The sequence below is a fragment of the Besnoitia besnoiti genome, chromosome VI (assembly GCF_002563875.1).
Source record: "Besnoitia besnoiti strain Bb-Ger1 chromosome VI, whole genome shotgun sequence".
Taxonomy (NCBI): Eukaryota; Apicomplexa; class Conoidasida; order Eucoccidiorida; family Sarcocystidae; genus Besnoitia; species Besnoitia besnoiti.
The window spans coordinates 949833-965633 of NC_042361.1; the positions used below are offsets into that span (position 1 = coordinate 949833).

At 57.8% G+C, this 15801-nt stretch overlaps 2 protein-coding genes across 2 annotated transcripts; both read right to left on the reverse strand.

The window, feature by feature from the left end:
• Window positions 1–1678: 1678 nt before the first annotated feature.
• BESB_065590 (SFT2 family protein) lies at window positions 1679–3374 on the reverse strand (the record flags this gene model as incomplete). Its single annotated transcript, XM_029364953.1, has 2 exons — window positions 1679–2013; window positions 2900–3374. The coding sequence occupies 2 exons, from the start codon at window positions 3372–3374 to the stop codon at window positions 1679–1681; spliced, it is 810 nt and encodes a 269-aa protein (XP_029218536.1).
• Window positions 3375–6410: 3036 nt separating this feature from the next.
• Window positions 6411–15551, reverse strand: BESB_065600 (AP2 domain transcription factor AP2VIIa-5; the record flags this gene model as incomplete). Its single annotated transcript, XM_029364954.1, has 6 exons — window positions 6411–8079; window positions 8449–8594; window positions 8951–13666; window positions 13947–14331; window positions 14555–14755; window positions 15466–15551. 6 exons carry the CDS (start codon window positions 15549–15551, stop codon window positions 6411–6413), a joined length of 7203 nt encoding a protein of 2400 aa, XP_029218537.1.
• Between the last annotated feature and the right edge of the window lie 250 nt (window positions 15552–15801).

A 15801-nucleotide genomic window follows, 5' to 3' on the forward strand; every position in this document is an offset into this window, starting at 1 on the left:
AGCAAGACGTGACGGGAGTTTTGCAGTTACTCGATTCATCAGGAAGGCCCGCCGACACTCTCGGGTGCACCGAAAAACAGGTCTCAAAAGCCAGCGGGCGTTTCAGCCTTCAGGGGTTGCTAAAAACGCACTCGAGGAGCACGGAGTGGAATGGGAGGGCAGGCGAGCAACGCTAGTGAGACACACTGCGGGAAATCGTTAACATGGCCATCTGCACGCATCCGGGCCCAGATGCGTAGGCTTACGCACCATTGCCTCTCGGTGGAGTGTAAAAAGGAGAGTTCTCTAACAGCACAAGGAGGTTCGAGATCGTGCACATGTCCTAGTGCGTGTGTCGCGGTCGAGTGGCAAGACCGAGGCGAGATGGTGCCAAAGTGTGTTGAAGTCGCACCGACCGCCTTGAATTAGAACCTCTTGCACAGGACGGTGCTCCGTTTTACTTTTTCTTGTTTCGTTTCGTGACTAGAACATTCGAGTAACGCCCACGAGCAAACGAGCAGATCGACTCTACCACCGTGTCCACGAGAGGCATGCATGCAAAGACCAGTATTGTTTTGTCCGATGGCACACGCATCAAAACAGACGATGAGGTAGAACGGAACTACGAGAACGCGAATGCGCAGCATTGCTCACACTGCGTGGACTGGATGTCCCCTTCAGAGGCTAATCCAGTGGCATACGCTCCCGCAGTGACCGATTCGTTAGCAAAACTTTCGATCGGATGGGCATCCTCCAGTAAACAGTTCTTAGAGCGCTGGGTGTGCTAGTTCTCAGGCTACTACCGATCCAGAAACCTATGCGAAGTCGTGAGAGGCACGTATGGGCTGCAAGTGGGGTGGTTCGTCTGCTTGACTCCCAGGGGAAGCGACATGGCACTGAAAGCATGTATGTGTGAATCACGCATACCAGGTGCTACTCCAGTGGTCGCTATACCTCTACGACGACTCAAATACGCGTTAACGTGACATGCAGACGTTCGCGTTCAGGAGCGGACTACAGCATCTGGGCAAGCATTTGCGTACAGTCACGCCAACGAGTTGACGGGCCGCTTTAAAGATTTGGCAAACAGCTCACTGGAAAGCAAGCTAACAATTGTTGTCCACGTACTCGGATTCCGGTATAGCTATGGAAGTGTACAGCAAAAAGCATTAGGAAATAATGGAACAGTGAGAAGGGTAAAAGCCTTCACCAGGGCCAGTTCCAATTCTGTGCGCCGGCGGTGTGGTGATAGACTATGCCAGCACGTGCTCCTTGTGGTGTGCCGGAGGAGGGAAGCGCAATCTGGCGAACATTCGGGAGTTGCCAAAATGTCAAATTCAGGAAAGGGGCTTGAAGCTTGGTATGCAGGCCGATGCACGCAGTGTTTCATCGTTGCCCTTTCCTCGCAGATGTGGCACGCTCCATCCTAATAGAAAACAGGACTACAGTCAGCGGACGAAGCGACTATTTTCACGATTGTGGTGCATCTCGCAAAACACATGTCCTTACATGCTCTCGTGTCTACTGTCAGACACGTACACAGCTGCTTTAGAGTGGACTCCGCAGTGTCTCCCCATTCGCAGATCACCAGACAGAGAAGTCAGTGGACGAAGGTGAGCAGTGTGTCATTCCCGCAAACCCCCCAGTTGTACAAGAAGCTAGAACGATGCGTCTAACAGCTGACATCGTGATAATCTGTCTAAAACCTCGAGCTCACCCACCGAATACACCACCAAATGCTTTCCCGTCCATAGGGTATGTAGCTAAGTGAATACCATATATAGGCAAGCCACTGAACAATGAGACATAGAATGACAAGCGGTGCCACAGGGAGGAAAACCGAGCACAGGAGGGTCCCGATGATGCTAGCTGCGAACGCGAGGGAGCACCAAAGACGTGATTTCTCCATCATGCCTTCCATCTGACGCCTGAACCCCACAAGGAAGGCTGTCCCCAACAGACCGACGCAATTCCCCAAAGTATACGCGACCGCAAATTTCGTGCTTTTGCCTCGTATTAGATCTTGAAATGAACCTGAGACCGCGCACAAGCAATCGCGCACACGGTGCACGAAAGTGAGATGTTGTATGCAACTACTTTGTCTGGAAAAACAGCAGTTTGAGCGTCTTAGGCGACACTGCGTACCACTGCCTATGTTCACATCTACGCACGCAGCGGTCCGTCGGGAAACGCGCCTCCCGACGCCCTCTGGCCTCACAGTGTCCCTGCGCCAAATGTGTCACCAGCTCGGCACATCCTGCATGCACACCTCTGGCGGTGGCATTCCGGTGAGGAAACACAAACACTCGGCTTGTTCCCTCGAACACTTCGGGCCTGCGCCGCTATCAACTGCGAGCGGCCGACACGCAGCCTGCAAATGCTTGCTATAGCAGGCCAACGAAAAGAGAAAAACGGGGTAGTACGAACATAGGATACATCCCGTCGCTGGCGTAGCCTGACCCGCACATTCCTTTGTATCTCTTCCCTCCATCGAATCCTCTCAGAGGTCAGTGCGTGAAACTGCCACTGCCTCTGCGATCATGGCAAAACTGCCATGACTTCCCCTGCGGATCATGTGCATGGCATTCACAACCTGTACGGGTGCCTCATGACCGACTCGGGTTCCAAACGAGAAGCGCCACCACGTGGGCAGCAAACAAAGACACAGGCAGGGACGTTCAGCCGCCGCACGGACGGCCAAAAACGGCGAACACGTGCGAAACGGGGAGTACTGCCCCAGGCGGCATGGGGGAAAAACTTGTACGAAACAAGATGAAGATGAAGAGATATCTTACCCACCCCGCGCTGTCTGCAACAAGCTGTTCAGAGCATGAGTATAACACGTGTGCGTTTTGCCGGTGAAAGCGAGACTTGATTGACTAGCGTCGCAACCTAGTTTTGGACTTTATCTCTTCCCTACCTAAAGCAAGAGAAGAAATAACAAGGCCGCCAAGGAAGCACGTGAGCCACCCAAGGAGGCGTTCAGTCAGCGTCAGGGGAGGGAAACAACAGCTGCCTTCTTCCTCGTCCTCTTCTTCAGCGCCGACCAACGCACTGGCGCCCGCCCCTCGCGACGGGTCAGGTGCGCTTCGCGGGAAAAAGAGAAGGCGCCCTGCCATATCTCTGGACGAAGAGAGACTCGTGCGAGGGAGCGAGGGTCTTCCGTGGTGGTACGAGGCGTACGGGAGGAGAGGCGCGCCTCCTCGGTCCTCCGCCGGCTGCTGACGGAGATGAGACGGAAGGAATGCGCGTGTGCCCTGCTGGAAGTCTTCAGTAGGAGGGCAAGTGCAAGGCACGCTTCCTGCTGGCGGAAGTGCGCTCGAGCCCCGGAAAGGCTGTTGCCGTGCAGAGGCATGGGAAAGAGGCAACAGGGGAGTCGAGTTTACCCGAGGCATTTTGGCCACCGGCGTTCTCTCCCGTTGAAGACCATCTACGAGAAACTGAAGAGGGAAACCGGAAGGAGAATGGCCCTCTCTGGTATCTCCCTGTCTACGAGGAATACCATAGTCTGTTTATCCTCAGCACTGCCAGACCGCCACTCTTGCAACGCTGGGAGACAAACTTACGCATCATTCTATTACTGGCGGTTCCTGTGAGGCCCGCTGCTGCGCTCTAGCGTATGGTAGACTTCATAGCGAGACAGCAAACGAAGCACACTGCAGGACGCATTCGTTGCTTACTGGTGGTACAGACAGGACCTGGAAGGGCGCAGACCCCGACAGGAGAGAAATACACGTGAGTGCGTCAACAATGCATAACTTCCAGAGGGTTAATAATTCTCAGCGGATGTATAGTGTACAGCTAACTCCCCGACAAGAGGACCAATCCACGCGACGTGCACGGCAACCTTTGCGGACCGCGCATGCTTATAGGGTCAACGTTAAGGGATTCGCACTTGAATGAATCGTCTTACGGGGATTTTAAAGACGAAGTCGCATAACGTGCGCCTCTCTGTCGTTCTCATCTCCGAATTTTCCAGCGTCATTGCCGAAGAGAGGCCGGCGTTGGAGAGAAGCAAGCAGTGTGGAGAAGCCGTCTCGTCTCTCGTGATTTGCGCGGCATAGTTGGCCCTGGTGTCTTGGACGAGGAGCGTAGCTCGCTACCCTGTGCATAAATCTCAGTACCCTGGAGAGCAGAGCGACTCTTATGTCTATGAATCCGCTGCATTTACTCTTTTGTGGCTCAGGCTTCCGCCATATTTTGTGCAGTGTATAAAACAGCACGAAACAGGCCGCCTGTCCGGCCTTCGGCACCCGACGAGCTCGGCACAACAAAACCCACAAGTATGTCAACGGGGCGCCAAAAGATACGACCCAAAAAGGCAGCAAGTTGTGAGCCATGAAAAAGGTCTCACCAAGGATGGCGGGAAGCTCACCATAGCGGTGGCAAAATAGGCAGAGAGCCCTGCGCCTCGTGTGAACGCCGCAGGCCATGTAGAGACCAACACGTATCACGCGAGAGTGGCGATCGATTCCGCCGCGGACCCAGCACCAAGGCATCACAGATGTACCGAAGCAGTTACCATGCATTGCGCAATAGCCAAGTGGAAGGCACAAGAGACGCTCAGCCATGCCACTAGCTTCTTTAATACTCTCATTTTATCGGATTCGAGGCACGTGGCTGCGGGTACACACGGTGGCTTCCAGCGCTTCTCGAAGGTCCACCTGAGTCAGCGTTCCCGTTTCTCGCTTCCCTGTTTCAACGGAAGACAGGCTGCACACAGGAAGTGCGTCGGTGGAGCGTTCACGGATATTCTCAAGCTCTACGCGCTCTAACTCGATGCTCAGGTAACGTCACCTGGCTCCAGGCGTGGGCGGCTCCCTTCCCTGTAGAGCTCGAGGAACCTGCTTCCGTCCGTTTCGTACCCTCCAAGTCTACAGCAACTATAAATAGTGTTCGCCTTTGATCCCTCTCGCCTTCTTTTCTTCCTGACTAGGTCGCGACGTGAACGACGCGAGTAGAGGGTCAAGTTCCTCTGGTAATTGTGAGCTGCCATGTAGCGTTGAACGCGCCGCCAGAACCCCCGTGTCAACGTCGCTGCGTGTGACTCGCCGAAAGCGTGCCCTCTGCCGTAGGTGTTCGATTTAGTGTGCCCGACCTAGAGGGGTAATACGTTACGCAATGCGCCATTCACGCAGTCGAAAAGCTTGAGGTCGCCGCCTTCGACTAGCTGAAGAACCAACTTATCGCTTTTTTTTGTGCGCGGTGCCACCTTTGAAGGGCTGTCCACAAAGTGCAACTCATGCGACGTACACAACCGCACGCACGTGTTCACTTGTACTCTGTAAATACGGAAAAATCGTAATCAATGACGCTACCATAGTCTGATCCCCTGAGAGTGCACGGTGGCAGTCATCACGAGAGGAACCCCGCTTTACAGAAATCATCGCTGTCATCGGTAAATGCAACATCGTCGATATTAATACAGGGAAAATGTTAACAAGAACTTCAGCTGACGGCTTCGGGACGCTGTAACTCAACGACTGCGTCTAATGCGCTCTAATTAATCCATCGTTATGTTGTGGGAAAAACAGTCGCAGGAGCACACCAGCGTTTTCCCCCGGGCTCCTGTACTCCCCTTCACTCCCAAACAACGGGCTCTCAGCTTATGGAATCTGCTCTTTCGCTTGTCACAGAGGGATGTACATGTACGGCCGCGTTCACTGCAAAAAAAGAAAATTTAAAACAAATTGTTCTCAAGGTCGCCTCGCCACACAGCTTGGCAGCGCCTACACTCGCTTGCCTTGGACCGGCTAACCCAAACATTTTTCTCAAGTGACCCAGACAACGGTATCTGCCCCTGCGGGACAGCGTCCTTTTTTATTCGCAACCGCAAAACAACCACATCTGTTCTTTGCGGAAGACTTACCCGAGCCAGCTGTAACAGTCGCGGTGCCCATGCAAAGCCGAGGGTCTCAACGATTCGCTCTCGACACCCTTTCGGAGTCGACCTTGTCAAAACAGGTCCCAATGACTTGCTGGCGTCGGCATGATGATATGGCATCTACCACATTTCAACTCATGTCTGCGGCTGCGCTTGTACTCACTCTGCATTTCACCCGCCTCCAGCTACGTTTGCCGACGCCGTTTCCAGCCTACCGCGAGCCCCACCCTCGAGCAACACATAGCAACCCCCTCTTTTGCCCGTTCGGGTGACTTCAAGTCAAGCTGTTGTCTTATTCCCGTAAACAGTCCAGCACGGACCGCGTCCCATCTTGTTTGAGGAGCTGCGATGACTCTCACCTTTCGCTCCGCTTTGTATTGATTCATCACTGCCGTCCCTTCGTCGCCCCTCGCGCCCGCCCCCCCCCCCCCCCCCCGGGGTCCCCCCCCATCGTATACGCCAAACGGAACTGTGCGCAAGTCTTAGCGACAGACGCGCATTAGCCCTCAACAGTTGACAGGCACATTCTGTCGCGGTATGCTTTAGGTTAGGAGACTGGTGACGAAGCCGTCAAGGCGCACAGTTCCTTCACAGTTAGCCCTGCCATAGGCTTAGTCCGAGCCTCCTCGCCTTGAGTGCCCTCCTCGTTCTCCTCTGCTGGTTTTGGTCCATGAACAGTGTTTACCGCAGCACTCTTCGCTTCGCATCCCGTCTCTCCCTTCTTGTCTTCCTCATTCTCCACAACCGCTTTGAAAAAACTCAGTCCCTCGGAGTCTTTCCAGCTGGCATCGGCGCCACAGGGCGCCGCAGGCGTGGACGGGGGAGACATGCCTCGGATTGGCGGCAGAGAATGGGGGAGCAACGAAGACGGCAGCGTTGCATGTGCATAGTGAAAAAGTGCGTTTTCTTCATGACTGACGGCGGCAGTTGAAAGCGGCGCCACATCAGATGATCCCGAGACGGTGGGTAAGCTCCCCTCCGCCTGAGCAGGCTCTGCGCATGCACTCGCGCCTTCTTCACGCTCTGCCAAAGGCGACATTTTTTCAGACACGTCGGCCGAAGACAAAGGCACCGTCGCTCCGCCGCCATTCAGCATAGCCTTTGTGGCGATTACCGTGGCGTCGGTATCTGACGCAGTTGTTGCGGAGCCAGACGATGGCTGTGCGGCGTCCTTATCCAAGGGAGCCACACCGGACACTCCCGTGGGCGAATCGCGTGAACCCTTCACCTCAGACGCAGTTGCAGACTCTGGGGTTGCCAGTACACCCCCTAGAGACGCGTGTCTCGTGCTTCGCCCCGACACATTTCCTGAGCGTGCTGGCTCGAGAGGCTCGGAGAAGGGGGCGGCTGATGAACCCGAGGCGGAGGCCACTGCTGCACCTTGAGGAGAATCCGGCGAACCGACTGAAGACGAGGAGGCTCTGGGCACGGATGCAAGGGGAGAGGCGGAACGCGCAGAACCCGAGCCCGCCGACTGAGAAACGGAGAGACTAGCAGAACTTGTTGAAGACTGAAGCGATGCACACAGAGTCAAAGGCTCACCCCCAACAGATCCAGAAAAACAGACAGCGGGCGTGCCAGAGCTCTGTTCCTCTGGTCCGTTGTGTGCCGGATCCACCTCTGCATGGCTTTCCGCCTCAAGACCTTTATCGCGTGCGACGGCAGGAGCGCAGCCTCCCTGCTGCGATGCCGGACTGGGCTCTCTCAGTGACACAGACAGTTCACAGGCACCTTTGTTGCATGCTGCTTCGTTGCTTTGCGACTCCTCATCTTTCACTCCTAGCTTTTCATGCGGAAGCGTCTTTGCATTGCTCCGGTTTCCACGGTCCGCTACCACACTTCCGCCTGCCTCTGCACTCGACGACGGGAGGACAGCCGCAGATGCCGTCAACACCAACGGGAGCCGCGCAATTTTGGACTCTGAATCTGCCACTGGGACAATTTCCACGCTGGGCGCAGCTGATCCAGGAGATCTTGCAGTTGCCTCAGCGTTGCCAGCTTTTGTCGAATCCTTCCGCTTCTTATCTTCATCCTTTTCCCCTTGTCGTTGTGCTGCACCGGCGCGTACGGGCTGCGCAGGCGGAGCCGCGTCGAGGGCTTTCCTTACCACATCGAACAGCGCTGAGGGGTTCGCTTTTACGTCTGCCTCAAAGTCTGCGACCTCTGCGCATGTTGGATTGTCATGAAGTCCCAGCTGAACTCGCTTCGCCTCGTACCTGAAACACGCACACGTGCGCCAGCTTCACGATGCAATAACCGTAGGCAGCACGTATGCAAGTCGACAGACTCATTCACAAGCACAACCTCCTTGACACCCGCTTGTGCTTCCCGGACAGCAACCGCGCATGTTGATCTGCTGCAAATACTTGAAGGCATATCATTCGCCTTTTGTCAACTCTCGTGCGCAGATGCATGTGCACATGCGAGGACATGTAGGTAAATCTACACATAACAAAAATAATACACCTATCGCCAAGGACACACGTTAGTCACACCACCCTAAGCATTTAGATACCAGCACATCAGGATGGTCGAAAATTCCGGCACAAAAGCGACCGGCTCTCGTCGAAGGTGAGTTCCCTTACCAATCCATGGCCTTTTCGTGGGCGCCTTCGAATCCGAACTTCTTGACAGAAAAAGATGCGCGATGACGCCCGTTATGGCGAGTGACGCAGACCGACCATTTCCCACTCTTGCAGTCGTACACAACACCCGGAGGCCGCCGCGTCAACTGAGCAGAAACATAACACACGAAGCGCAGGCAAACATCCCGTCCGCCCGGTTGCATCAGGCTACCTTCGAAACTCCTTCGAAATCCCACGAAACAGGCACCGCTCAAAGAAGTGACGCCGCCCCGTCTCGGTCCGTGAAGGCCTGCCTACTGCAGCCAAGATTCTGTGTGCCGTGAACGCGCGCTAACTCATCAGCTGTTCACATCATGCCACCGCAGCCTCTCTCACCATGCACACAGGTTAGGTAATCGCGCCCTTACGCCGAGGTTTCCTATACGGTTGCGTCGTGTTGTTTTCTAGACGCGACATCTCTGCTCGCCATTGGCATGCTTTCCTCCAGAGCCTCCACGCTTACTCGGCAAACCGTTTGAACGGCCTGGCGATGCGCCTCTCGAACGCCGAGAAGGCTGCACTCACACCGCCGCCGCTGCACGACGCCGTCCTTCATGCGCCACAGCGCAAAGAAGCAGTGTTGCTCTTTACAATAGACGACAGCGGGGACTGAAGGAAGAAACGGCAAAAGGGCCTCCGTCTCGTCCCTGCTGAGCGGCGGATCTTCTGGAGGAATGGGGGTCGCCCACCAGCCGTTCCGAAACAGCTGGAAGAGGGGAAATGGAGACGAACGCGAAGCTGGCACATCGACCGAACCCGAGTCCTTCCCTCCTGACTCCTCGCCGCCCTTCGACGGAGCCCCCCCCGCGCCCGCCTGCGAGGCCATCGCCTCGTCGGCCGGTGCGGCGGCGAGACCGCCAGCGCTTCCAGGGAAAGCGGATACGCCCGGCTCCACAGGCTCCGCTGCGACAGGGACTGCAGGCAGCGGCATGGGTAATGCTCCCCCAGTCCCAGCAGGCGTCGCGCCCTGACCCCCAAGCAGACACAGCAGAGACTCGGAGCCAGCTCGTTGGGCGAGCTCGGCTGTGTCTCCGCCAGCGCCAGACCCAGACGCCGTCAGCGCCGCTGCAGCAGGAAAACGAAGAACGGGCACCCCCAAAGAGCCGCACTTCAAGCCGCCAGGCCCCACCACCCCACTTGCCGACGCCGAAGCTGGCAACACCCCCCCCGCGCCACAAGGCGCCCCCGTGACTGCCGCGCTCCGCAGACCGGCGGCTCCGCCTGCAGCTGTCGGGACAGCGTAAGAGAGGAGCAGCTGACCAGAGGGAGATACCTGCGTCCGGAGCGGAGGCGACACGTTGCCGGCGCCCGAAAAACCTGACAGAGTCTGCATAAGGAACGGCGATGGGTGCGTGCCCACAGCTTTGTTTCCCTGCACCTGAGGAGTGGGGAACAGGGCAGCAGCACCGTCGCCTGTTGGGGATGGAGACACCGGGAAGCCAGACGCACCGCTGGCAGGCGTCTGCGTGCTGGAAGCGCCAGGGAGGTGCGAGAGGGGGACGCTATTCCCGTTCGTCGCGACAAGAAGAGGCAAAGAGCCAGCCGCTTGTTGGACAAGCGTGGAGGAAGATGAAGGCAGCGCAAGGTGCGTCAGGAGAGCCAGATTTCCTGGATGCAGCTGCAGCTTTTGCAGTTGGAAAGGGGTAAGGGAGATGGCGACAGGAAGAGCAGATGAAGGGAACGGAGAACCAGAAGGGGATACCGCCGAGGCCGCGCCAGGCCTCCCGCATGCAGCATCCCCGCGACTTCCTGCAGCCGCATCGCCACCAAGGGAAGGTGCTTGGTCTTTTTCTACCACGAGTGGATTCGACCCAGCTTTCTGTCCGTCTTGTGGAGCTGCTGACCCTGAAGATGAGGACGAGGCTCCAGACGAGGTCTGTGCACTTTGCGAGTGTTTCTCTACTAGTGGCGACGCAGAAGAGGCATCCGCAGGGGCCCCGGAGAGACGATCGCCGTCTTGGTCATCTGCCGACCTCCCAGGCGCATGCGAACTCGGGTCCGACCCCGGAGACGCCAACGAACCCGGCTGCGCAGAGAGCGGCTGCGGCATCACGCGTCGCGCAGTCCCGTGGGAAAGTCCCGCGCTGAACGCTCCCGGAGTCGCCGCAGAAGCAGCTTTCAAAGACGTCAGGCCGCAGCACGAGCCAGACGCGGCCGCCGGAGGGCCCCCTTTCGATCCACCGTGCTTCAACACAACTGGGGCTACACCCCCCCTCGCCTGCTGCGCGTCCGCTGAAGCGCCGTCCGCAGGCGGCGACCAACTTGCGGCGCCTTTGTTCCCTCTGTCTCCGTCGGAGAGACCGTCTCCAGGTGGGTCTTTGTGAGGCGGGGCGTGGACCGCAGGCAGCGTAGGAGGTGCACCGGCTGCTCGCGCAAATCCAAACTGGAACAGGGGAGAGTTAGACACACTTGAAGAGACATTAGACGCTGCAGCATTTTCCGCGTCTGGCGCCAACGCGTCGCCCGGCGTCTCGGCGACGGAACCCAGCGTCTGCCCGCTCGCCGACACGCCGCCATGCACCAACGTTCGCCCGCCTCGAAAGAAGGACGCTCCACGTGTCGGCAGAAAGCAGCCGGACGCCGGAAAGAAACTTGGAGGCAGCGCCGAGACCGCCTGAGCGCCAAATGCACTTTCTGCACCAGGCGCGCCGGCCGCGTCTTGAGGAAGACACGCGCGGGACTGAGGGAGATTCGCCGTCGCGGAGAGCGCAAGAGAGCCGGCATGCACCGCGCACGCGGGCGACACAAGATGTGGTACTGCTGAATGAACAGTCACGGGCGATACTGACGGGTCCACTCCCACACTTTGCCCAACACCATCTGGGTGGAGGTTCGGCGAAAATACCGCGGAGGCCCCTGCGTCCCCTTCTCGTCTCCCCACTAACCCCTCCGAATACAAGAAGAACCTAAGACCCTGGTCGGGATGCGAAAGAGCAGGCACAGCCCCAGGTCGGGAAAAGCTGCGGGTGCCGTAGGGCTGCGGCACGAAGCCGCTGAGGCGGGACGAGAGAGATGCCGCGCCGGCTGCCCCTCCACGTCCCACAGCCGCCACCGCCGCCGCCCGCTTCTCCAGATCACCCAAACTTCCTGAGCGCAAGCGCGAGAGAAGGGGCAGTCCGCCACGATCTGTCGCGAAAGCGGCGGATGTAGCCGATCTGGTGGGCAGTGGTCCGCGGTTGGTCTCTGTGGATGTGATGGGGGGAGCTTCGAAGAGGCTCTCAGGGAATGTCGGCGTCAGATAAAATTCATGCAAGTCTTTTGCGTTAACAAACAAGCGGTCCAACGCGTCGTAAACATCCTCCAGCGTATGCCCGAGAACCAAGCCGCCGTCTTGCTTCACCGCCTCTGTGATCGCGCTATATTTGCGCTCATCCTGTGCTTCGCCGGAGAGCGAGACGGAGGATCGCAGTCCCTCAGTGCCCTCGCCTGCAAATGGGGAGGGCCCCGCGACGTCCGCTAAGTCTGCGACAGCCGCGACGCCCGGAAAGTCTTTCGTGGAAGCAGGTGAACAACCCGTTTCTTTGAGAGCTTTTCTGACTCCGCGGTTCTGCCTCCTCACCGAAAGAGAGCGCCCGCAGACGCTAGACGCCTTGTCTTCGCCAACGCCCTGCACCCGCTCTTTCCGCGTGCGCACATCTTGTTTGTCCTGCTGTGCCTCCGCTGCCTCTTTGTCGGAGGGAAGATTCTTGAGAAGTACCCAGTCTGCCAGATGAGGGACCGGCGGAGTGTGCGCCAGCGACAGGCCGAGAGACACAAAAAGGGTCTCAAAAATTTCTCGGTATGGACTGAGGTCCTTATCGGTCTGTGCGTTCTGTATCTGGAAGACGTGGAACGAGAAGGCGTGCGAACGCTTGGGCGATCGCCAGAATGAAGCGCGAAGCCTCGCTAAACCTGTCAAGAGTTGCAGGAACATCTCAGCCTGCTGCGACACTGTGCATGCGAACGGGGACGGCCGCGGAGGGAAGAAGTCAAATGGAGACGGCGAATCGGTCAGTCTGTCTTCTTCACGTCTGGCGGAGGTCTCCTCCTGATCTTCCGATCCGGAGCCTGCGCCTGCGCACGGCCTTCCAGCCGAGACCCTGTCTTGGTTTTGTCTGCATGCGCCAGTCAAAGCGTCGGGCTCTCCGCAACTCTTTTGAGGGAGAGTCTGCGGAGGCAGAGACGAAGGGTTCGCAATTTCATTTACGTCTGACGACACAGACGCCGAGCACGCTGATGCAGCGTCCGCTGCACACGGTGGCCTGTCAGTGGTTGACTGAGACCGGAGTGACGAGGACGACGACAATGAACTAGCGGCAGATACAGATCGAGAGGCGGACGGCTGCTCACGAGGCTTCTCTCGTGTTCCCACTTCGTTGCAGCTTCCAACAATTGAGTTGCCGTCAAGAGTAGGGTTGGACGCAGAAGCCACGCTGGAATCTTCGCGGCTGGGTTGCGTCGCAGACGAGGCCGGCGATGAGGGGAGCGACACGCTCGGCGACGCAGAGGAAGCTGAGAGGCTTGACACGGTGGAGGAGGGCACACGACAAGAGGCTGAGTCTGTACTCTGCGGAGCTGCCCCTTTCGCACAAGACTGTGGACTGCGAGGCGAACCGGAAATCGAAGACGAAGAGGACAACGGGAACGAAGAGGCGCGCGGCCTCGTGGTGCCCTCCTCTGAGATACCTCTTTCTTCACGGCCAACGGCAGAAGACGACGCAGGATTTGACTTCGGGCACCCCCGCTGGCATGGAGAACAGAGAGAAGAAGATGGCGACGTTGACGAATTCCACGGAGACCCGGAGGCGGGCTGTGCCTCCACACTGCTTGCACGCGCTTCGCAGTCCGGGGTAGAGTGAGATGCGACAGAAGAAACCAGTTCCCGCTGTGGGAGCTGCGGTCCAGACGACGGGCGCGGCTCGGCAGCATAGCAGAGCACCGCTGACGGGGATGAAGACGACCTAGAAGCACCAGACGAAGACGACAACGGAGACCACGACGGAGGTGAAGGCGGAACAGAGGGCGATGCGCCAGACGCTAGAGCAGGAGATAAGGTAGACGACGGAGGGGAGCCGCACGATGCTGCCGGTGCCTCGCGGGTACCCTTGGAGAGGAGAGGAGACTGCGAAGAAGTCGGCGGCGAGGATGAACAGCGTGGTGCTGCGGCCTCCAGAGGCCGTTCCGTTTGGCTGTTCTCCACCTGGACAAACGCACCATAGCACAGAGCGATGCCTGAGATATCTGATTTCTGCGGGTGCACAGCTCATCCGGCTTCACGCACAAACATCAGCGGCTCACGCCTACCGACATTGCGGAGGCCGCGGCAGACCTCAACACCAGCAGTCCATGGAAACCGCAACGCCCTGGCGTAAGCCCTTCCCCTTTGCCAAAGTGGGGTCGACCCCCCAAAGTACACAGGACACAAGGACGTATATTCGAGTCGCCAGTGTAGTTGAGACAGATCGCAGTACGCGACTCACCACACCGTCCGAAGTCTCGCGCTTTGCGCAAGCGCTCGACCTGTTGGTCGGCGGCCGAGGAGCAGGTTTTTTCTCGCGATCTGCTGTACAGAGGAACTTGTTCGCTTCGCCTTCGTCTGCCTCGGCGGAAAGAAGTGAAGCGGACCGGGGTCTGCCGCAAAGTTCTTCCCTGCCGGTCGCGTCCTCAGTGGCGGCCGCGTGAGGCGGCGCCTCCACTGAGGGCGACGGAGACGCGGGGCGATGAGGCGTCATATCTTCGAGATACCCACGCGGGGTCGCGTCCTCCACTGCGCCGGGCTGCCCTCGCCGGCACAGCCGCTGAACGCCACCGGAGCCGCCGGGGGCACTGCTAACCACCTCCTGCGGCTTTTTCAAGAGAAGCATCCTGCAGGGAGACGCAGAGGCAAGCTCTGCGTGGGCGAGCACCCCACTGCGGCTGCGCAGCTCTGGAGGAGGCGCTAGACGCCGAGCCGAACGCGAAGGGGCCTGACCACGGGGAGACGCCGCTAGGCGGAGTCGAGAGAAAAGCCGCGACGGCGAGCACTCGAGGCCGCGAGCGGCAACGCGCCCGCGACCATCCAGAAGAAGACGAAACGTCCTGCGCGCACCTTCCGCCTAGACGACAGAAGCGCTGCGCTGGTTGCACATTCAAGAAGCTCTGCGCCAGGGGCTGGAGTCCGTCGCCGCGAGTCGAGAGAGAACGCGCAATCCACGAAACTTGGCTGTCCACAGGGGGCGGCCGCGGCTGCCGAAACGTGAGTCGCGAAAGAATAGAAGAAGAACCGCCCTCTCCCAGCCGACGCTCAGTGCTGAACAAAAAACAGAGGCAACTTGCACCAGAGGTTCACCTGACACCTTTTCAGCTGCGAAGCGCACCCGCATTGTGGCGGACGCTACAGAGATAAAGAGGTCCGCGTTCACATCGGCATTCACGAATCTGCACGGTAGCGGCGCGGCTCATGCAGACACAGGATTCTCATCATGGAATGTTACATACACATGCCTATACATGTACGGAACACATACATATATCTCCGCGTCCAAAGATGGATACATGAAAATGATAGGGATGGAACAGCTCTCAGTGGTGACCCTGAGCCAAGCAGTGTGCGCATTGAGAGACAACACAGGCACCACTATACGATGACCAGTACAGACAGGCAACCCCTGCAGAGACTGCGTTGGCGAACGAAAAAGACAAAACGGTGGATTCAGTTCCAGCGGCTCCACAGGGCTTCCAGTGAATCTCTCAGTCGGAGGCGGCGCCCTCTGCGCGACCGGGCAAGAGGACTAGTGACAGACAAATGCTTTGCGATGCTCGGAACGGTGAAGAAAACGCAAGCTGCCGTGCCCATGATGGAAGGCCGACCGCGCAGCGAGGTCCCACAGCAATGAGGGAAAAACGACGGGGAAACACATACACGCATCGGTACCCCGAATAACTTTGAGGAGAAATGTCTACACCCTTGCATGCCGAAACGAAAAAGGGCGGAGTCGACCTCACTATGAAGGCCCTGACGGTATTTTGCACGATTCATCCCAACGCCGGAGACAAAGGAACGTGGGCGTCGCATACAGATGGTATCGCAAGAGATTCCTTACCATACGCTGACACTCGAGCAAATCGTGCTGATGCGGTGGTACCGCGTATGCCAAGCAAATCCCGGAGCGCAACAGCAGTTGAATCCTTGAGTTCAGACGGATGAACCACAAAGAAATTGTAAAAAATGGGAGTACCGTTCCACGCTCCAAGACATTGGGGGTGTGGCGCAGAAGGCAAAACAACTCCAAAACGCAAACATTTTAGTGACACAATCGCCGAAGTCCAAATACAGGGGAGGACCCATTTCCTTCA